General features: G+C 45.1%; 1 protein-coding gene across 1 annotated transcript; it reads right to left on the minus strand.

Annotated features, from left to right (window-relative positions):
* Window positions 1–11,376: 11,376 nt before the first annotated feature.
* On the minus strand, window positions 11,377–20,451 carry FADS6 (fatty acid desaturase 6). Its single transcript, XM_066612876.1, has 6 exons — window positions 20,061–20,451; window positions 18,048–18,214; window positions 14,157–14,337; window positions 13,156–13,343; window positions 11,936–12,115; window positions 11,377–11,526 (listed from the first exon to the last, which is right to left on the minus strand). Exons 1-6 carry the CDS (start codon window positions 20,449–20,451, stop codon window positions 11,377–11,379), a joined length of 1,257 nt encoding a protein of 418 aa, XP_066468973.1.
* Window positions 20,452–22,129: the final 1,678 nt, after the last annotated feature.

The raw sequence follows: 22,129 nt of genomic DNA on the forward strand, positions 1-22,129 counted from the left end.
GTAGTACCATGTGGTCTAGTAGGAAAATTTAGGAAGGGGGTCTCCAGTCAGGCATCTTGCCCCCTGCCCCAAGGCCAGCTCTCAACAGCCCTGCAAGGGGGGGGGGCAGAAGGACTGCAGGAGAGGAGGACAGCAGGAGTGGGAGAGAAGGCACCAGGAACTGGGTGCTTGAGGGAGGCCAGAGTGGATGATAAACTTATTGGGGGGGGGGGCAGAAAAGGGGCCTGGAAGGTTAATGAGGGTGGGCAAAGAGAAAGGGGAGCCTGGGTGAGAAGAGCTGCACCTGCTGAAATTCCTTTCTGCTCTTCTTTCCTCTTCTGAAGTTTTGTTTTTCTAGAAGTCTGCAAGAGCTAAAAGGGCTCTTTGACATCAATGCCCCCCCACACAAGTGGATAACTAGGGCCCAATCCTGTACACACTTTCCTGGGAGTAGGTCCCATTGAACACAGTGGAACTAACTTTTGAGGAAACATGCCTAGCATTGCACAGTTAGGGCCCAGTCCTATCCAATTTTGCAGCACTGCTGTAGTTGTGCCAGTGGGGTGTATGCTGCATCCTGTGGTGGAGAGGCAGTCACTGGGACCTTCTCAAGATATGGGAACGTGTGTTCCCTTACTATGAGGTTGCATTGCGGAGTTGGAAAGTTGAATAGGATTGGGCCCTCAGACTGCAATCCTGTACAGATTTTCCTGGGAGTAAGCCCCATGGAACACATTGGGACTTCTGAAGAGAGGCATGGTTAGGCTTGGGCTCTTATGACTGCTTTTGCCCACATAAGCCTATCCTCACTTTGCCTTCAGCTTAAAGTGGCGTAATCTTGGACTCTTGTTTGACACAAGAACAGGGCTTTTTGGTGGTGGTGCCTCATCTTTGGAATTCCCTTCCTGTTGTTATTCCTTAAACTTCTTTCTGATTTTGTTTGTAGTACAAAAACCTTCTGCTCCATAAAGCTTTTAATTCCTGGTTTTAGCTGATATGTTTTACTGCTGTTTCTAATGTTTTGTCTGGTTGTTGTTGACTACCTCAAGAGGTCTTAAATCACAGAGCACCAAATGCATGAAATGAATTGTTAACTGGGAACAATAAAAAGGGTGGTGATGATGCCTCACCTCTGCAGTTATTGAAAAATCAATGTTTTAGGATTAGCTGCTAGTTTTCAGGCTGATGAAATTAACATATTAAATACCGCAGGTTCTCCAGTGCTGCTCTTCAGGCTGTGTATTAAGAAGAAATGGAGGTGGGCAGGGAAGAAGACACATTTGAGTATGATGGAAGAGGGTGATGTTAAAAATTGGTCAGCTATGCTAGGTATTGTGCTGCCAGGGGTCATCCAGAGAAACTGATTGACAGATTTAGCATGGATAAAAGGAAGTCCCTCTTTGCACAGTGCATAGTTAGCATGCGGAATTGATTGCAACAAGATGTGGCGATGGTCACAAGTATTGATGGCTTTAAAAGGAAATTGGATAAATTCATGAAGGACAGATTTATCAATGGCTACTAGTCATGATGGCTATGCATTGCCTCCAGTTCCAGCAGCAGTATGCCTCTGAATACGTCGCAGGAGAGCAATGGTGGGAGAGAAGAATACCTTCCTGTTCTGCTTGTAGGCTTCCTAGAGGCAGCTGGTGGACCATTGTGGAAAATAGGATGCTAGGCTAGATGGGCCTTTGGCCTGATTCTGATATTATTAATAGTCATTTGCATGATCTCCTGTTTACCCAAGGAACTATTGTGTTGCATCTTATGCAGGGCTATTAAGAGGGTGGAGTTGCTGGACTGTAACCCCACCCTAACCCCCAGTTGTGCTGCTTCTGCCAGTGCTCTGGGAGGAAGAGATGGAAGGAGGCCTCAGAAGGCAAGGAACTCTAAGAGATAAGAGGCAGACTAAGTGGGGCTGAGAGAAGGAAATGCTGCCAAGGTGCTGGGAGAGGCCAATTATTGTGCAAGCCACCCTTTCAGCAGTGCCACTTCTACCTCAGCACAAAGGGCCTGTTCATGATTCCACCTGCTAGTAACAAATTAGACCTCTTGTGCTTAACTAGTGTATGAAATTTCAATTAAATTACATTGGGTGCAGTAATGTAGGATTGTAAACTGATCATTTTATCACCTTAACTAACCAAGAACTACAGACCACTTTATCAGATGCAGAAAATGTAATCGAGAAAGAGAGAGGTGCACCAGGTGAGACGAAAGAAGTGCAGGCAGTGACCATTATTATGTAGACATCAGTCACAAGCAAAATTGAGCATTTCTTTTTTCCCCTGATTGAGAGCCCATAACTCTAATGGCATGCAGCATAGAGTGACATCTCTCTGGTGTTGTGTTGTGCACATTTAGAGCAGACCAGGGGGAGTTTGTTGATGGGAAATATGGAGAAACAGTGCCTTGAGGAAAAAGAAAACATTTAATACAACAGTCTAGTCTTGGAACAAACACAGGAAAAGGATGTTCATCTTGGAACTTTTCAAGGTACTCTGCCTCCAAACTCTAGATAAAACTTCCTTGCTCTTATGCCCTGGATGGTAGCTTTACCTTTAGGCAAGTTTACTTAGGTTGTGGCATTTCTGTCTTGCCTCAGCACTTTGATTGGGTAATGTGTATGTTCAAGGTGGCTTAGCTTCTTATTGTTCTACCCCTAAATTTGGCTTGTTAAGTAGCCATTAATTTTTCTGCTGTCATGAACCCATTGAAGGATGGGCAAACTGTTCACTTCCTGCACTTTCTTCTTCTGTTTTCCAGACCCCTGCCTTCAGAAGGCTATTTTTATATTGTTTTATCTTAAAGACCTTGAGGCCAAGAATATAGACTTCCTAAATATCAGCTAGATAAAAGCCACTCATGGAAAGATTAAAACAAGGCCAGAAAAGCTTATCTTTTGAGAATATAACATCTCTGTCCTTCTACCTTCTGTGGTGGATATTTGCCAGCATTCCTCATGGAAAATATACCCCAGCCCAATGGATCATGACACTGTTGGTTTGCATTTTTACAGAAACATGTGAAAAAACTAGGGCACAATCCTAAGCCACTTTCCAGCACTGACATAAGGGCAATGCAGCTCCAAGGTAAGGGAACGAGCATTCCCTTACTTTGAGGAGGCCTGCATGAGTGCCACCCAACTGCAGGATGCAGCACACATCCCATTGGCACAGCTATGCCAGTGCTGGAAAGTGGGTTGGGATTTGGGCCAATTTTATTTCAAAGTCAGGTTCCTTATGTTGCAACTCACAAGCCAGTTATGCCACAAAACTTTAATAGCAGTTTAAGATGAAAGGTGTTTTAAAGATGTGTTTAATTTCTCAATAAACTGATGTAACAGATAATTGCTTGTTACACAAACACTTGTGTAATAAACAATTATTACACAATGGTATGCTCCTGAGAGCTTCATGAACACGAACATGGCAGCTCTAAATAGCATGCTGCGTCTGTTGCATGTTTTGCAATAAGACTTTCCTCCATGGAACTTGCCCCTTTCATGGTGATGATTCACAACTTTGCCATCCTGCACTTGTCTTGATACTAGAGTCGCCATGTTGTAGTCATGGACAGACATTTTAAAAAGGCAGGGCAGAATGACCTGCTGTCGTGAGTTCCTCACCAAACAGGATGAGCAAACGACAGATGCCAATTACAACACATGCAAAGTTTGATAGAAGGACTTTATTCTGTTCATGTATTTGGGTTGTTCAGAATTGTCTCCCTATAATAGGGATTGCAGCCTCAGAAAAGTGCTAGTTTACTGAGCTACGGTCTAGATCTTGAGATCATACCTCATCTGCATACCAGATTCATTCCACCTTTCCTCATAGCTACACTCACACATAATTATTTTAATTTTTTAATTTCATACATAATTATTTCAATAGATATTAATTATAAACTCACATTAGGTTTTATATTGGCAACCTTCAGTCTCGAAAGACTATGGTATCGCGCTCTGAAAGGTGGTTCTGGCACAGCGTCTAGTGTGGCTGAAAAGGCCAATCCGGGAGTGACAATCCCTTCCACACCGGGAGCAAGTGCAGTCTGTCCCTGGTCTGTCTCCCTGGCTATGGGCCTTCCTTCTTTGCCTCTTAGCCTCAGACTGTTGGCAAAGTGTCTCTTCAAACTGGGAAAGGCCATGCTGCACAGCCTGCCTCCAAGCGGGCCGCTCAGAGGCCAGGGTTTCCCACTTGTTGAGGTCCATCCCTAAGGCCTTCAGATCCCTCTTGCAGATGTCCTTGTATCGCAGCTGTGGTCTACCTGTAGGGCGCTTTCCTTGCACGAGTTCTCCATAGAGGAGATCCTTTGGGATCCGGCCATCATCCATTCTCACGACATGACCAAGCCAACGCAGGCGTCTCTGTTTCAGCAGTGAATACATGCTAGGGATTCCAGCACGTTCCAGGACTGTGTTGTTTGGAACTTTGTCCTGCCAGGTGATGCCGAGGATGCGTCGGAGGCAGCGCATGTGGAAAGCGCTCAGTTTCCTCTCCTGTTGTGAGCGAAGAGTCCATGACTCGCTGCAGTACAGAAGTGTACTTAGGACGCAAGCTCTGTAGACCTGGATCTTGGTATGTTCCGTCAGCTTCTTGTTGGACCAGACTCTCTTTGTGAGTCTGGAAAACGTGGTAGCTGCTTTACCGATGCGCTTGTTTAGCTCGGTATCGAGAGAATGAGTGTCGGAGATCGTTGAGCCAAGGTACACAAAGTCATGGACAACCTCCAGTTCATGCTCAGAGATTGTAATGCAGGGAGGTGAGTCCACATCCTGAACCATGACCTGTGTTTTCTTCAGGCTGATTGTCAGTCCAAAATCTTGGCAGGCCTTGCTAAAACGATCCATGAGCTGCTGGAGATCTTTGGCAGAGTGGGTAGTGACAGCTGCATCATCGGCAAAGAGGAAGTCACGCAGACATTTCAGCTGGACTTTGGATTTTGCTCTCAGTCTGGAGAGGTTGAAGAGCTTTCCGTCTGATCTGGTCCGGAGATAGATGCCTTCTGTTGCAGTTCCAAAGGCCTGCTTCAGCAGGACAGCGAAGAAAATCCCAAACAAGGTTGGTACAAGAACACAGCCCTGCTTCACTCCGCTTCGGATGTCAAAAGGGTCTGATGTGGAGCCATCAAAGACAACAGTGCCCTTCATGTCTTTGTGGAAAGATCTGATGATGCTGAGGAGCCTGGGTGGACATCCAATCTTGGGGAGAATCTTGAAGAGGCCGTCTCTGCTGACCAGGTCGAAAGCCTTTGTGAGATCTATGAAGGCTATAAAGAGTGGCTGTCGTTGTTCCCTGCATTTCTCCTGCAGTTGTCTAAGGGAGAATACCATATCAGTGGTGGACCTGTTGGCTCGGAATCCACACTGCGATTCTGGATAGACGCTCTCTGCAAGTACCTGGAGCCTCTTTAGTACAACTCGGGCAAACAGCTTTCCTACAACGCTAAGGAGAGAGATGCCGCGGTAGTTGTTGCAGTCACCCCTGTCACCTTTGTTCTTGTACAGCGTGATGATGTTTGCATCCCTCATGTCTTGAGGTACTCCACCTTCTCTCCAGCAGAGACAGAGGATTTCATGCAGCTCAGTGACGATGATCTCTTTGCAGCATTTTAGGACTTCAGCAGGGATGCTGTCTTTTCCAGGTGCCTTGCCAAAGGCAAGGGAGTCCAGGGCCACGTGAAGTTCTTCTAGGGTTGGTTCACTGTCAAGCTCTTCCAGCACAGGCAGGCACTCAATGTTGTTCAGTGCTTCTTCGGTGACTACATTTTCTCTGGAATATAGCTCAGAGTAGTGCTGCACCCAGCGTTCCATCTGCTGCGCCCGATCCTGGATGACCTCGCCTGTGGCAGACTTCAGAGGGGCAATTTTCTTCTGTGTTGGACCTAGGGCCTGCTTGATACCATCATACATCCCCTTGATGTTGCTCATCTGCATACCAGATTCATTCCACCTTTCCTCATAGCTACACTCACACATAATTATTTTAATTTTTTAATTTCATACATAATTATTTCAATAGATATTAATTATAAACTCACATTAGGTTTTAGTGGGCAAACATTACAGATCCATATTATGTAAAAAAAAACAGTAAACTGTCACCTTTGAACAGCAATGTATATTTATTTGCCACCTAGTAAACACTACAGAAAAATATGTTGGGTAGACAGAGCTAATTGTGGCTCTCTCTCTCTCTCTCTCTCTCCCCTTCCCCAACATACATCTGCAAAGTGCTAAGTAAACAATGGTGTGTTTGCTCTTCAAAGGTTATTGTTTTAGAAGGTATGTAACATGGCATTTTAACATGTCCTTGTTGCAACTGTAACATTCAAAGGCCTCCGCTCTTATTTACCGTAATTTCGCCCTTTTATAGCCATCCTTTCATGCACAACGCCTCCTATGTTTTGCTTTCTCATGGAAATAAATTTTCTCTCCTTCCGCCGTCCTGGTGGATGCAGGATGGGGAGGAGGTGGTCTTTCAAGTATGTCAAGATTCAAACTAACATGTTAAGAATATGGGTTGAGTGAATCCATGCTGAAATCTGGTGCTTCATGAAGTGGTCCTAAGATATGGCATTATGGCACAACTCAACCTACATTTACTGCACTACCATTCAATCCCATTTGATAATTCTATCATAATATAGCAAATTTGGATTAGCTTGCAAGTTAGCCATGTGAAGTAGAATCAAAACAACAGTCTTTGTGGTAAGTTTTTAGCACTCATTCTGGATATGTTAGAATGAGTTTTAGCACTCGTTCTGGTCTGGCCTTAAATTGAAGGAGGGGTGCTGTATTTTGAATCAGCTTTGACTTGGCGTATGTTAGAACATAAGCATTGCCTTCTTGGATCAGGCCACCATCCATCTAGCCCAACGTTCTTTTTCCAGCAGAACTCCTCTGGGTGCTCACAAGCAGAGCATGAAGATAATATCCTTCCCAGCTTGTTCCCAGCACCAGATATTCATAGGTATACAGTTTCTGATCACGAAGGGTCTACTGAAATATAATAGCTTTAAAGCCATTGATAGGTCTGTCCTTCATAAATGCCTTTAATTCTATTTGAAAGACTTCTAAGCTAGCGGTTTTCATCATATTTTGTACCGTCAAATTTCAGAAGTTCATTGTGCATTTTGAAGTACTTTCTTCTGTCATCCATGAATATATTGCCAGTCAGTTTCATTGGATGACCCCTAAATTCTAATATGAAAAAGAAGGCGGAAAAATGTCTTCTCTAGCTGCTTTCTCCACACTGTTCATCATTTTGTACAACACTATCAATTAATTAGTGGAGAAAGCAAACCCCTAATTTTAAACTCCATGGGGCCAACCTCTTATAACCAGCAGATATTGGTTAAATCTGTATGTACTTACTATAGATATTGTGCCTACTATAGGTATTGAAATAGTATAGGTGTGATACTATTATGCGAACTGGGCATAAAAAATATACTAGTATGCTGTCAGTATTATTTTACTGGAATAGCAAGCGCTGTATGTATGTTCCGGGTAGTTAAGCTTCTAGTCTACATAGGATAAGAGCTTGTCAAACATGCTTGTTTCTGAACTGAGCTGTAATTATGTCAGCGGCATGTGGCATTGGGATTAACCTCTTCACACAATCAGAAATGGTATCTATGTAAGGCTTAGTTAAATCCTACCCCGCCCCCCACCTTTTCTGTTGGGAATCAGAGTGGACATTGTAAATCACAGAAGAAATTCATCATCACAATTAATCAAATTTTTAATGAAAGAATACATAGAGAGCGATGCATGGGAAATGACCAACAAATGTCAACCAGTTTCTGGTTATTCCCTATGCAACATTCTGGTCTGAAATAATAAAGCCTTAATTTCCGTTGATGGTAGTTAAAACTGAGGTTGAAAGAAAAGGTGCTTGTTCAAGCCCCTGAATAACAGGGTTCCAAAAATTTATATGAATATTCAGGCTTGTATTCTATCGTGAGAACTTCTCATCCTGGTGAATATTTTTCATTTCATTTCTCATTTCAGTGAGTGATACATCACACATTGACTCAAATCAGACACCATGCTGGAAAATGGTTTGAGCTTCCCAATGTGAAACAGATAAACCATGGTTTAAAGCTGCCTCTCTCCTTTTATTTTCTGTCAATACCCAGCTTCATACAGTCACTCCTGGCCCAATGGTGCAGCAGCCTCTGGAGGTGGAATGCTGACTGTAGCTGTGGCTTGCTGATTCAGCCATTGCTTCAGACCATAGTTTAGGTTCTTTAACCATGGTTTGACATGATGTCTAAAGCAATATATCAGTCATTCAGGATTTATATTGTTGTCCTGACCACTCTTTGGCCATTCATTCCATTTTTAATGGCTCATTTGTTAATAAAAACCTATAAGTTTTTATCTTATATCAGATATAAGATATACAGTCCTGTATATCCTGAACCACTATATCCTGAACCACTGTGATATTGTAATCTTACAATATCACAGTGGTTCTTGAACTTTTCCGGCCTGCGCTTCCCCTGATCCTTGTAGCCATTGGCCACCGCTCCCCATTACAGCATCTCACCTCAGTTACCCCCAAAATGGGGATGAAGGTGTTATACACTAGAAACAAAACAAAAAAAAAACAGCTGCCAGCACTCTGAGGCTGCAATTCTAACCACACTTACATAAGAGTAAGTCCCAGTGAACAAAATAGGACTTACTTCTGAGTAGACCTGGTTAGGATTTTGCCCTGAGTTTGTTAGCAGCTCACCTGGACAGTTTTGGAAAGGGAGGGGGGAGAAGTGATGAATTTGCTGTGGGAGGGGAAGACTTTGTTTTGTATATATCTGCTGATTGCAAACTGATGCAAAATGAGACTTAGAGACTGTTTTGCTGCAATCCTAACCTCACTTTCCTGGGAGTAAGTCCCATTGAACACAATAGGACTTACTTCTGAGTAGACCTAGCTAGGATTGTGCCTTTTGTCTTACAATAGCAGCCAACAGAGTACACCCCCCCCAAAAGGAGGCAGGAGGAAAAGGGGGGATGGCTGAAAAGGAATAGGTATTTTTATTTTTAATCAATTTTTGGAGACAAAGCCATCAAGAGTGGCTTTTTTTCTTTTTAGAAGGGGGAGGAAAAAGAGAAAGGTGAGGATCCTTGGTTAAGCTGACACATAGCCCAAGCCTATGTATGTCTACTCAGAAGTAAGTCCCATTTGAGTCAATGGGGCTTACTCCCAGGAAAGTGTGGAAAGGATTGCAGCCACAAGATTGCAAGATTACAACTCACCCCAAAGTAGATGGAGGCTGCTCACACACATATACCCAACATGCAGATGCCACCCCATTCCCCCCAGGCAAGACAAAGGAATGCAGGCTGGGGCATTTGGACACCCCCCGCCCCCACTAAGAGCAGGCTGGGCTCCTTCCTTCCCAATCGGAGGAAAGTGCTGCGCTGCTTTCTCTAGGTCAGGCTTCCCTCCCAGTTTGAAGCCTGCCAGGAGTGCGCCCTGAGCTGATGAGATGCAGCACCTCTGCCGCTGCCCAGCCAGCCTTCTCTCCCACCTCTCCCCACCATGTTTCAGACGCCCTCTCAGCCTCACGCTGCACCACCCACCTTGTTCACAGCGGAGGAAAAGCAGTAAGTCAGCAGGCAGATATGCAGCTGAGCTGAGCAGAGCAGCACAGCTACAGCCACCTCTCTCCCCAAATCCCTCAAGATGCCCCTGTCAGCTAGCCATGCCTCCCTAGGGAGGCGGGACGCACAGATTGAATACTTCAGCAATATCAGAAAGATACTCAGATTCAGTCAATTTGTACTAGGTAGTTCAAGTGATGTTTAATCTGCAAAGAATATCTCATTCAGCTTCCATTAAGACCAAAGAGTGAGTTCACATCAGCATCATGAATTGAAATGAATATTGAGAGCAAACTGAATTTGGCATATTGGTGTAATGCAGATGTGAGGCTCATGATCATTTAACTAAAACCAGGCTACAGGTTCAAGCACTCCCTAAGAGATATGATTCTTATGCTTAAGTGTCCTCAAGGCATGGATTCAAGTATTTTATTCCATATAGATAATAGAGGAAAATTTTCTACAAGGAAAAGACTGAAGCCTACCAACCATCCCTCAAAGCAATTCTAGAATGCAAGCTCAGCTTAAGAAAGTGATCTTGCTTATTCTACCATGAAGTCCTGAGTTATCTTTGGCACCCTAAAGCAGGATTCAGCTGGGGCTGCTTCATATGTTACTTCATTTTCACACGGTTAATCCTCATGTAAGGAAATTTCATGTAAGGAAATTTATGCATAGTCTAACAGCCCAATCCTGACCTGCCAGGCGTGTGGGACTGCAGCAGCACCAACAATGGCTGCCACTGCATCCAGCACGCCCCAGGCAGCCACCACTGCTTCCTCAGGAGAAAGGGACTTTCATCTCCTTCCCCTGGAGAAGGCAAGTAGCCCTGCAATGGGGCTACTCAATTCTATGGCAACCCAAGGGTTGGTGTAAAAGTAAAAGCCTCCATGTCAGGTGAGTGGCCCGACATGAAGACTCAGGATCCGGTGAAGCAAAGCTCCACTGGTCCCACTCCCTCCCTCCCCTGGCACACCTCCTCCCTACCCTCTCCCACCTCCCCCCATACCAGAACACCTCCTCCCCGACTCCCCCCACCTACCTCTCTGCTATCCAGTGGTCCATGTAACTGCCGAGTGATGGAGCTCCAGTGCTGCACTGGTGCTAGCCCAGTGTTGGGCTACCACCAGTGCTCTACCAGTGCTGAGGGATGCAAATGTGCCTTACGGCACATTTGCAACAGTGCACGCAGGCAGTGAGCTGGTGCGCACTGAATAGGACTGGGTCCTAAGTCTTCCCACAGCCTGACTTGACAAATTGGTCGGCCACAGCTTGACTTCCCCTTGCCTGTGTGAACTAGTCACCCATGGTGGAAAATAATCCCACATAACTTTTGTCTTCATACATGTTGCAGCACGTAAATGTTTTCCAATGTGGACATTCTTTGTTATTTTTATGGGGGGAAAACATACGAAAGACCCACTAGAATTTCCTCCCCAGGGTGTAAAGTAGCAGAACAGAAAAGATGCACCAAGGATGTCAGTGTACAGAACTTAAAATGAAGTGGAGAAAAGAGAGAACAGAAGGTGCTCAAGTGTCTTTCTTTTTTGATCATATCATGTTGGCGCTAGATTTCTCCTTTGACCCAGCTTCAGGGAACTGGTATTTTTTTTATCCAATTTCTTGGTCTCTCTATCCATTTCTGCTTATCCAACTGAAAGACAATAAAAGACATGTTGTCTTTCTCCTGGATAGCTTGAGCCTAACTTGGGTTCTAAATTTCTTGATCCTAAGAAAGAATAGTCCTGCCTTGTGGCCTTTGTGTTCCAAAGTTGCCGTCACTGAATCCCAACCAGTTCAGTAATAGGTGGCGCATGAACCATCAGTTCCTCATATTTGTGCAGGAAAAGCTTCAAGCGGGACAGATAAGTATCCTCGTTATATGGCAATTTCTTCTCTTTCAAGTACTGGGAAACAACTGGTTTGATCTAAAAGGGAAAGGCAAAATTAGCATAACATGATACTGCTAATATGTACCACAGTTTAGGGCAGCAGCCCCCATGTCAAATCCAGCCCAGCATCCTCATTTGCCAACTGCAGAGGGAAAAGAAGGGTGTGAATGAAGCTGCAGTGTCTGTGGCAACCTAACTAGCAGCCAGTCATCTGGGGTTGGGTGAGGTTTGAGGGCTTGGCTCACTTTCTTATCAAAGCAGCAAAACCAGCTTCTTACCAGGGTGTTGCTTCCTTTCATCTCAAAGGATGTGATGCTCTGGATCTTATACACTCACCTGTTTGTTAACCAAGCATGCGCCCTTCTCCTTCCTTGTACACATTCAACAAAAATAAATATCTTCCCCTTCCCCATTCCAAACAGCCCACTTCAACTCCACCTCGCACCTTCAGGCACATGTTGTCAGAAAGTGTTGGGAAGAGATGATGCTCCACATGACAGCTGATGAGGCCGTGCCCAAAGGACCAGTCCAACAGAGGATTTCGAGGGAGGTTCAGCACCCCACAGCTCACCATATAAATTCGCTTTGGTTTTTTATCCGCTGAAAACATTGCAAGGCCAATGTGCTACAAAAAAGAAGCGCACAGTTACTGCTTCTGATCCCTCACTGGGAAGTCACAAAACCAGAAAGGGTGACAGACAAGCTTTGCTGCAGAAAGCAGCCACGGAATAATTAAACTGTATGGATCGCACTCCTTGGAGGGGGAGGATCACAATAAGAGTCTAGAACAGTGGTTCTCAAACTTTGATCACTGGGACCCACTTTTTAGAATGAGAATCTGTCAGAACCCACTGGAAGTGATGCCATGACTGGTAGTGACATCATCAAGCAGGAAAATGTTTAACAATCCTAGACTGCAATCCTACCCACACTTACCCAGGAGTAAGTCCCATTGAATATCACTGTTAAAAGCATATACATAGTAGCCAGTTAAAAGGACAGATCTGTCACATTTCCCCAAATGCAGTCACATACCATGGTAGCATCAAGTTTAATATCTTAAAAATAAAATATTGAAAGGAAAGGCAAACCACCTGAAATTGGCTCGTGACCCACCTAGTGGGTCCCGACCCACACTTTGAGAAACGCTGATCTAGAACCTTTGAGAACAATACTCCCAGTTTCACTGCCTATCGCAAAGGTCAAAAGAGATATCTAGTCGCATATATCATGCAACCCGATCCTATACATGTTTACTTGCAAGGAAGTCCCACTGAGTTCAGACAAGTTCTACAGATAGACATGCTCTAGTCTATATGAATGCTGCACAATTATTTTTTATTGTTTTATTCAGGCCAGGTCTTAATCCCAAGTGTATGGAGGATCATAACTTTAAACACACACTTTTGAAGAGGCATTTCTGTTCTTGTTTTTCATTTTTTAATTGTTCTGTTTCCTTTTTCAGGCTCTGCAAAATCCCGCTTTTCAATTTTCTTCACTTCCCAACAACCGAACAGCATATATGCAAGTAACTTTGCATATATAATTGGCTCTCACAGTACAAAGTACCTTAAGAGCACCATATTCCATTCATTGACCTAAGACCATGAATGAACACATCATCAAATTCCTTAATAAAGTCTAGACAGAGTATATAGATCTTACCTGGAAGATATTAACATGGAGGAAAGGATGGGCAAGGAGAGATCGAGTGACCATCATGCAGCTGAGAGCAGACCACACAGACTGGAACCCTGAGATATTAAGCAGGAGCCAGTAATGTGAGTAGAGGCCGAAAAACATGCAGCAGAGAGTTCGGATGGCTGTTTGCCATTCAACTTTTTTCAGCAAGCCTATGAAAACAATCATCAGTGAATGGAGTAACTGTCATGTTTGTCTCTTAACTGCTACTGCAGAGGCAGGTTGTTAGTATGGGAAATCCTGCTGTTGTGGGAAGTCATGCTTCTATGAGGCATATGAACTGGGAAGGTGAATCTAGGGGTGAGTGATGGGCAGGCAGGTTGTCTTGTCTAATGGCAGTGAGTTGATAGCAAATTGACCCTGCATATGCCTGATCTTGCCTGATCTTGGAAGCTAAGCAGGGTTAGGCCTGGTTAGTACTTGGATGGGAGACTGCCAAGGAATACCAGGTGCTATAGGCTTATACCATGGTCTTTCAAGACTGAAGGTTGCCAAACATTTGAACTGGATTGTCTTTGATCCTTTCCAGTTCTGTTATTCCATGAGTTAACCAATAAATACTCCACACAGTTTCTTATTATTCTAAGACAAAAAATATACCTTATTGAATGAAGAAATTAATAGCCCTGTTCTAACTGGGTGCTTAAAAACTACTTGATAGGAGTTGATGGGCGCAATCCAGAGAAGAACTTGGGCCAGCGGAAGTCTCTTGCGCTGGCCCAGGAGGGTCACAACGTGCCATAAAGCACATTTGTGTCTCCTCGTGAGCAAGCCAAACTAACACACGGAGGTGCACTGGCACACGGAGGCTGAGTCCAGCTGGGCCGAGACAAGGCTCTGGGGTGGGTGGGGAGGAGGTGGTTATGCTGGATCCCAACCCCTGTTCCAGAGCAGGGTAGGATCGCTCCAAATGTTAGCTAAGTAAACAACTGTTAATGAATAACAGGATTCAGAGAAGAGCATACCAATGGCCACTATAGGGGTGATAATAGGTACAGTTAAAGGTGCAATGAACATATAGATGTAACGGTTCAGGAACGGAAGCTTCCAAGTACTAGAATCTCCCAGACCAATGACATTTGTGTAACCGTGGTGGAGTTTCACATGGTTGTAGGTCGCTTGTTCTGCTGTGAATGTAGAGCAAACCTGGGACAGAAAGAAATTGTAAATAAAGAATCATTAATAGCACATGCACATTCCAAATGTACGCAGGAGCCACAGAAATGAAAATATTACAGTACAGTACTGTATTTTGCCTAAAGCTGTGATCCGTAGGTTAACTAACCTCAGCTCTTTTGGACTATAAATCCTCACACCTTATTCAGAGTCATCTCTCTAGTTTAAATAGGACCATGTTGCAATGAGTATTTGGACAATTGTCACCTATAAGCTTCCAACACATGCCAAGGCATATGTTTGTCCATTTGTACTACACAAGGGATAAATTATACCTTGTGCAAACACGTGCAATTGCAGCTTGATGGCCCCTATTGGAAGGACCCTTCCAAAGGGGGTAATCTGGAGTAAAGAAGCAGCAGGCAGGGAGGGATGCATAAGACTTTTGCTGCCAACTCTTTCCTTGCTTCAGGCTGCTCTCACATGACCTTTTCTCCCATGGGATTTCATCTGCATGTTTGTGCAAATATGCATTTAAAACCCTGTAGGAGAAGGGATAGGATTGGGCCAACAGTCACAAAAGATTTTTCCTGCAGTTTTTGGAGCCAATATTGATTGATGTATCTTTCCTAGATTTGATACAAGAAGTACCCCAGAGCTGTAAAAACTGATGAGTTTCCCAAATGAATCTATACATCCAGGGTTGTAATGTGCACATTTTACATTCCTCTCTTCTCCAGTTACTGTTGTACAAGTATCATAAGCTCTGTTTTCTAGGACAGTGTTTCTCAAACTGCGGGTCGGGAGCCAATTTCAGGTGGGTCCCCATTCTTTCAATATTCTGTTTTTAAGATGTTAGACTTGATGCTACCATGGTATGTGACTGCATCTGGGGAAATACTACAGACCTATACTTTTAACAAACTACTACGTATATTCTTTTAACAATGATAATCAATGGGACTTACTCCTGGGTAAGAGCCCAATCCTGGGCTCAATGCGGTGGCTTATCGCCAGAGTGCACAGTCACAAACATGCCGTAAGGCACGTTTGTGAGGCCTAACGCCAGGCGAGCACTGTGCTAGCCCAGCGCTGGCCAGCAGGGCCAGGAAAGCAGGGGCGGAGGGAAGAGGCGTATTGGGGAGGGGGGAGGTGGGCGGAGAATGGGGAGAGGGTGGGGAGGAGGCATGACAGGGAGGCGGGAGGCAGGGAGAGGGCAAGCAGGAGGCGTGCCGGGGGAGGAAGCAGGGAGGGTGGGAGGCAGAGATCCACCAGATCCGGCGCATTTGTGTGGGGCTCAGTGCCCTATACAAACATGTTTACCTCACCGTCGACCGTCGAAAGGGAGCCTTTCGCAGGGGTAAGGGGAAAAGTTTTGCCTTGCCTCTGGCTGAGCCACTTTTGGCCCCTGTCCTGCGCTGGATACAGTGCAAGCCTCCTGGCTTTCCTGTTTCAGCGCATGTTAGGATTGTGCCCTAACACAATTATTACCACCCATTACACCATATTTAATTACTACTCTCAAACAGTGAAAACAATATGGCATTATTGCAACTTACTGTTGCTAGTGATCGTGGATTGCCCTGGACTGAGGGCATCACTGAGCTGGGTGTCCCCGCTAGAGCACGAATCCTGGCAGAAAACTGCAATTTGGGAACAGGAATTCCCAATGTGTTGTAAACCCCTTCCCTGCCCACACTGTGCATGGAAGATTGGGAAATGTGTGCCTCACACCAGTTTGGGCTTTGTATGATTTGCACCTGAAAATATCAATTAGGTAGTCTGCTCTTCATCCCCATCACAGCCCTAACTAGCACTCCAGGTTTTAAGCATGGAAGTTAATACTTGACTTTTGCTTGTTGGAGAGAGACCCTGAGCTCTTTCACATCCTTCCTCATTCTAGCCATAGTCATACTGCTACTACTCTACTGCTGGAGCTGTGCACATCTTCATGTATTTGTTCACCCACCCATCTCTTCCATTACACATTATCTTCTGAATCCTAATGAGTTCTGCCTGGCTATCCACTGAAGTTTTTTGATCTGTTGCTCTCCTGTCTGTCTGTGAAGGTATTCTGTGGTTGTTTTTTTAATTATAATTATTAATAATCTAAGCTTTAGCATGATACTTCATTAGTGTGATCCACCCAAAGCCAGCAGACTAATATGGGTCATTTTAAGCCAATGATCGGTTTCCATATGAGAACCTGACAGCACGAATAGTCAGGTATGCACACTTATACCTGCCGCATCCCTGTGCGGCAGGTAACCTCACAAATGGACTTGGCAGATGGGAGAGAGAAGCATATCACTTTTTGGTAGCCGTCGTCATTAAATTGCTAAGGTAGCCTCCTTACCCTTTCAGCTGGCCAATGCGCTAGGAAGGAAGAAATGAGCAGAGGACTGACGCTGAATTTGCACTTTGCACAACTAGATTTTGTGCTGAACTCTACAAATCTGGCAAAGGGCCAACTGCAGATCAGAGACTGGTTGAGATAGCCCTGACATCTGGAAATAGTATCCTGACTGAGTACCAGGGCTCCCAGAGCTCAGACCCCACTAGAATCTGGACAGTACGCTTTCGGCCTTTCCCGTTTTGGGGCCTTTCCCCACTATCTGCTATTTACAAGAGGTACAGCTGTAAAGGCAGAGCACACAATGAAAGCTGCAGGCTTCATGGAAATCTTTGCTGCTCCCATGCATGCATGGAGCACTTCTGCCCCCTACTCTCCTGGATATTCTACACAGGCATGGCAGCATAACATTACTCTTGATTCTCCTGGGCAGCTTTCCATCCTCAGTAAATAAAACCGGGAGACAAGGGGCAGGAAGAGTCCAGTTTATATCATGGAGTCTGTGGTAGGGCTTGAGAGCTCCATGTCCTGGTGCCAAGGGCAGGTACTGTATATGGCAGGCATTCAAAAGTCTATTTCAGACACCTGAAACTAGTACAGACCTAGTTCAGATGTCTGAGCAGATAACTGGGTTTGTCAGAACGATTTCTGAATTCAGGTTGGGAAGTCTGCCAGCCTCTACGAAGAAGAGAGATAAATGTTATCTAACTTTCACAAGTCAGAGTTCACTACACTGGAGAATTCAGGAAATTTTGATTCGTATGCTGTGTTCTGCAAAATGTTTCTGTTTCGGTGATCAAAGAGGAGTTCTTGTGCATAAGAACATAAGAATGCACCCCTGCATCACCCTGTGCTGTGGCACTCTGTAAACAGCCCTACGTGATTTGAGGATAAGCAGAATTTTCTGCATTCTGGTTGAACCCACACAGATGCACACACTCTTGCACGCAAGCATGTATACACACATACAACAAAACTGTGACTCAGTTGCTTTTTCTGGGCATTGGTAGATTGATTTGTATAGCAACCACTATAGTGGCCTTTCCATTTCCAGGCACACAAAGAATTGCAGTGTCCCTGTAGAAGAAGCAGACTGACCCTACCCCTTAACCCTTCCTGTTTCTGCTGTCCTCTGCTGTATCTGGGCATGCACCTCTCAAAACAAGGAGCGCAAACAGTCCACACTGCAGTCATTGCACTGCTGTGCTGCTGTTTTCATTATGAAAGATGTTGCCCACTAATGGCATGAATATAACCACAAGAAAAGTATGAACATTTTTTCATACATATGGATTAACTCCCCATAGTGAACAAAGTGTGACATTCCCAGATTAACATCCCACCGGGAAGTGCCCACAATCATCAACAGGAGCCTCTGAATACTCACCTCAATAAAGAATATGGCCCATAATTTCCCCCACGACTTGGACTCCGTGAGAGAATTGTGACTGGCCTGGTGACTCCCCTTCACAGTTATCGTGTGATGTGCAATGCCCAAGACAATGATGCCCAGCAGGAAAGGGAAAAGGCTGTCTGAGCGCAGAAGCACAAAGCCTAAGAATAGAGAGGAAACATTTCGATCGGGACCATTTTCCAGATAGCTAAGTGCAATCAAAGGAACAAAGCAGGGGTGCCCAAACCCCAGCCCGGGGGCCACATGCGGCCCTCGTGGCCTCTCAATGCGGCCCTCAGGAAGCCCCCAGACTCCAATGATCCTCTGGCCCTCCAGAGATTTGTTGGAGCCCACACTGGCCCGACTCAACTGCTCGCAGCGTGAGGGCGACTGTTTGACCTCTCACATGAGCTGTGGGATGAGGGCTCCCTCCACTTCTTGCTGTTTCAACTCTGTGATGCCGTAGTGGCAGCAAAGGAAAGGCCAGCCTTGCTTTGTGCAAGGCCTTTTATAGGCCTTGAGCTACTGCAAGACCTTCATTCATTCATATAAGTTCGTCTTTAATATATTCATTTATGTAAATTTATTCCAATTTTAAATGTAAATTAATTCTTTTTTCCCCCGGCCCCTGACACAATGTCAGAGAGCAGATGTGGCCCTCTTGCCAAAAACTTTGGACACCCCTGGACAAAGCAAGGGGATTTAAATATGTACAAGCCAATATTTCACCAAACATGGACTCCAACTCTTAGGAAACATGATGTGACTGTTTTAGCATGAGCTGTCAGCACATAAAACTAAGATCAGGAGGAGTAAGTTCACACAATGCTTCTGTCTCTCAAGCTCACCTCTGGAGACAAACCTGCTCACAGCCAAGGCACAGCCAATGTCTGTGATGCAAAGAGACATGATATGATCTCTGTGTTTGCAACACAGTCTCCTGCCACCTTTGTTCTTATGCAAGGTTAGAAGGCAATATGCCAACCATTCTCCCTTTTTTTTATGGCCATTGGTCTATGTGTCAAACGTAAGGTACATGAAGTAGTATCAGTCTAACATAGTGGAGATAATCCATGAATAAGTATATGCAGTGACTCACAAGCTATAGGCAACACATCTTGCATAAGCTGGAGATGATGAATTGTGCAGTCTTGTGCATTTCTACTTAGAAGGAAGTCCCATTGTGCTCAAGGGGGCTTTCAATAAAGTGCACATAGCAGATCTTGATGATATTGCCATTTTTATAAGCAATGCACTTGGCTGTACAGTCCTGTAACCTCTGCATAAGATAGAAAGAACCAAGTCTCTTGCCCACACATCAAAGGTTAAATCAATCACCTAAGAAGTATCAGCAAGGTGGCCTCCTTAAGTATCTCAGGGATGGGGATTTCTGTCAATCTTTATAGGTATCATCATTGTTGCTGACATATTTTCACCCTGCCATTTCCCTGAGTTCAAGGCAGTGTCCCCATTTCTTCTTGTTCTTGTTCTTCTTATTATTATTAACAACAGTATTCGTACATACTGCTTTTCAACAAAAAGTTCACAAAGCGGTTTACAGAAAAATCAGAATAATTCATGGCTCCCCTGTCCCAAAAGGACAAAATATGTAAAAGAACATATTGACTCTAAGCCCCCTCTTGCACAGGTTCTGAAAGGTTGCCACAATCCCCTCCCATAATCCCCTCCCAATGAGGCTTCGATACCCCGTTGGGGTCACGACCCACAGGCTGAAGTACACTGATTTAGTCCATCTCTCAGTTATCAAGCAGATGTCCAAACGCATAAGCACAGCAACATACAACTGTCAGATGCTGAGCCAGCAGGACACGGCCAGCAAATATTTGCTTTCTGCAACCATAATGCAATACCTGAGATTAAGACACTGAATACACAGTGGCTTAATAAATCTGAAGAGGCCGAATACTGAGTGAGAAACCCATCAGGCATCCAAGGGACAGTTTCCGAGCCCCACAAGGTTATCAAACATCTAGGCATTCTCCTTACCGACTGGTAGGGTGAGAAAGTTCAAAGCAATGATGGCGTCATCAATGCCGTGCCTCTCCCACCAGCTGCTGCTCTTCACCACTGCCTGCACCATCTCAGACAGCTCCCCCATCAGAGACTCCTCAGACCTCTTCTCTTCAGTTGGCTGCAGAGGCTCCTTTACTGATCTTTTCAAAGTGCTTGTCTCTTCTCCCGGGGACATGGGACTTTCGTCTCTGCCTAAACCTGAATCACCTAGGGTGGGCCTTACATCTTGTCCTTTTGATGTGTCCTTCTCCTCAGCTGGACTTTTTCTTCTGAAACCATTTGGCAGCTGTAGTTTGGCATCTGCATCCCCATGCCCTGGACTCTCACCTTCATCATGGAAACAACTTTCCCTTGTCTGTGCCATTTCGTGGCTCAAAGGAGAGGCTTCCCATAGTTGATCTATGCTGGCAGCAGCATCTGCCCTCTGGGGCTGCTTTGCCTTCTCTTTTCTTTCTGGGGGCCATTGCAGCTTCTTTGTCGGCATCTCCTCCTGCCACGGCTCCATCTCTCTGCAGAGCACAGGACACTGCAGAGTAAACCAGTGTCCTCGTGCTTCTGCAGGATCAGATAACAAACAAGGGCTGTCCCAGTAACGGCAGAGAGAGCAGAGAGAAATGCAAGTGGCCTTCCTGGCAGAAGTGCCACAGTGTATACTCAGAAATTTTCCCTGGGTTGCAAGCTTGTATTGCTCAGCTCTGGGAAGCTGGCCCCAGTCCCATCCCATGACTCTGCCCCTTTAACACTCTCTCTTTTCAACTGCCTCCTCCATTCCCTGTTGGCTTGTGTCTCCATCTCAGTGCAGCCTTGTCTTTTGCCCTTGGCTCTCCCTATCATTCAGAACAGCGTGTCCAGGCAGGAATCGTGCTGCTCCTCTTCCCACAGCCAAAGGACATGGGAAGGGCAGCACTGATGTCAAAAGGAGAACAGAGCTCTGCTGGAGGCAAATGGGAAAAGCAAGGCAGAGAGAGAGAGAGAGAGAGAGCAGGAGGCTGCAGAGAGACCCATGCCCAAAGCATCCCACCTTTAAAGGGCCACCCCAGTATTAAAGCAAAACAGCCTCTTTATTTCTATAAGGCATCCCTGGCCAAATAACTCTAAATGTTGTTCTAATTTCTGCTCCACTCCCACCACCCATTTATGTCTAGCTTTAGTGAATCAGATACCAAATAAAGGTACGTTTGTGAATGAGAGGCAAGGAGAAAAGGAAGTTAGTATCAATAAGGATTAATAGAGTGTTCTTTTGCTGTATAAAGCAGAACCGCATTACTTAGACCTAGTAGTTTAAGCAAAACACCAATGTCAATGTAAACTGCTTTTTCATCTATCTTTGTACAATAAGGCTTCATGACAAAAGCTGAGAGGTTTTATGCAAAGAACTACCACTTTCAAACATTCCAAATTTCCAAGTCCTTGCACTTCTGGTGACTTAAAACAGGCTGCTAAGAAAGGTTGAGTTGTTTTTTTTAATGTGCTAGATTTTCCACAAGAGTGGCCCACAAGGCATAGAGCCCAATCCTATCCAACTTTCTAGCACCATTACAGCTGCAATGCAGCCCTGAGATCAGTGGTGGGATTCAAATAAATTAACAACAGGTTCTATGTCCTAATGAGCAATGAGCAACTCAGCTTCAATTGTCTGCCGCAAGAGTTGGCAACCTTCAGTCTCGAAAGACTATGGTATCGCACTCTGAAAGGTGGTTCTGGAACAGCATCTAGTGTGGCTGAAAAGGCCGATTCGGGAGTGACAATCCCTTCCACACTGGGAGCAAGTGCAGTCTGTCCCTGGTCTGTCTCCCTGGCTATGGGCCTTCCTTCTTTGCCTCTTAGCCTCAGACTGTTGGCCAAGTGTCTCTTCAAACTGGGAAAGGCCATGTTGCACAGCCTGCCTCCAAGCGGGCCGCTCAGAGGCCAGGGTTTCCCACTTGTTGAGGTCCACTCCTAAGGCCTTCAGATCCCTCTTGCAGATGTCCTTGTATCGCAGCTGTGGTCTACCTGTAGGGCGCTTACCTTGCACGAGTTCTCCATAGGGGAGAACCTTTGGG

This window comes from Tiliqua scincoides, chromosome 2 (assembly GCF_035046505.1).
Source record: "Tiliqua scincoides isolate rTilSci1 chromosome 2, rTilSci1.hap2, whole genome shotgun sequence".
Lineage (NCBI taxonomy): Eukaryota > Metazoa > Chordata > Lepidosauria > Squamata > Scincidae > Tiliqua > Tiliqua scincoides.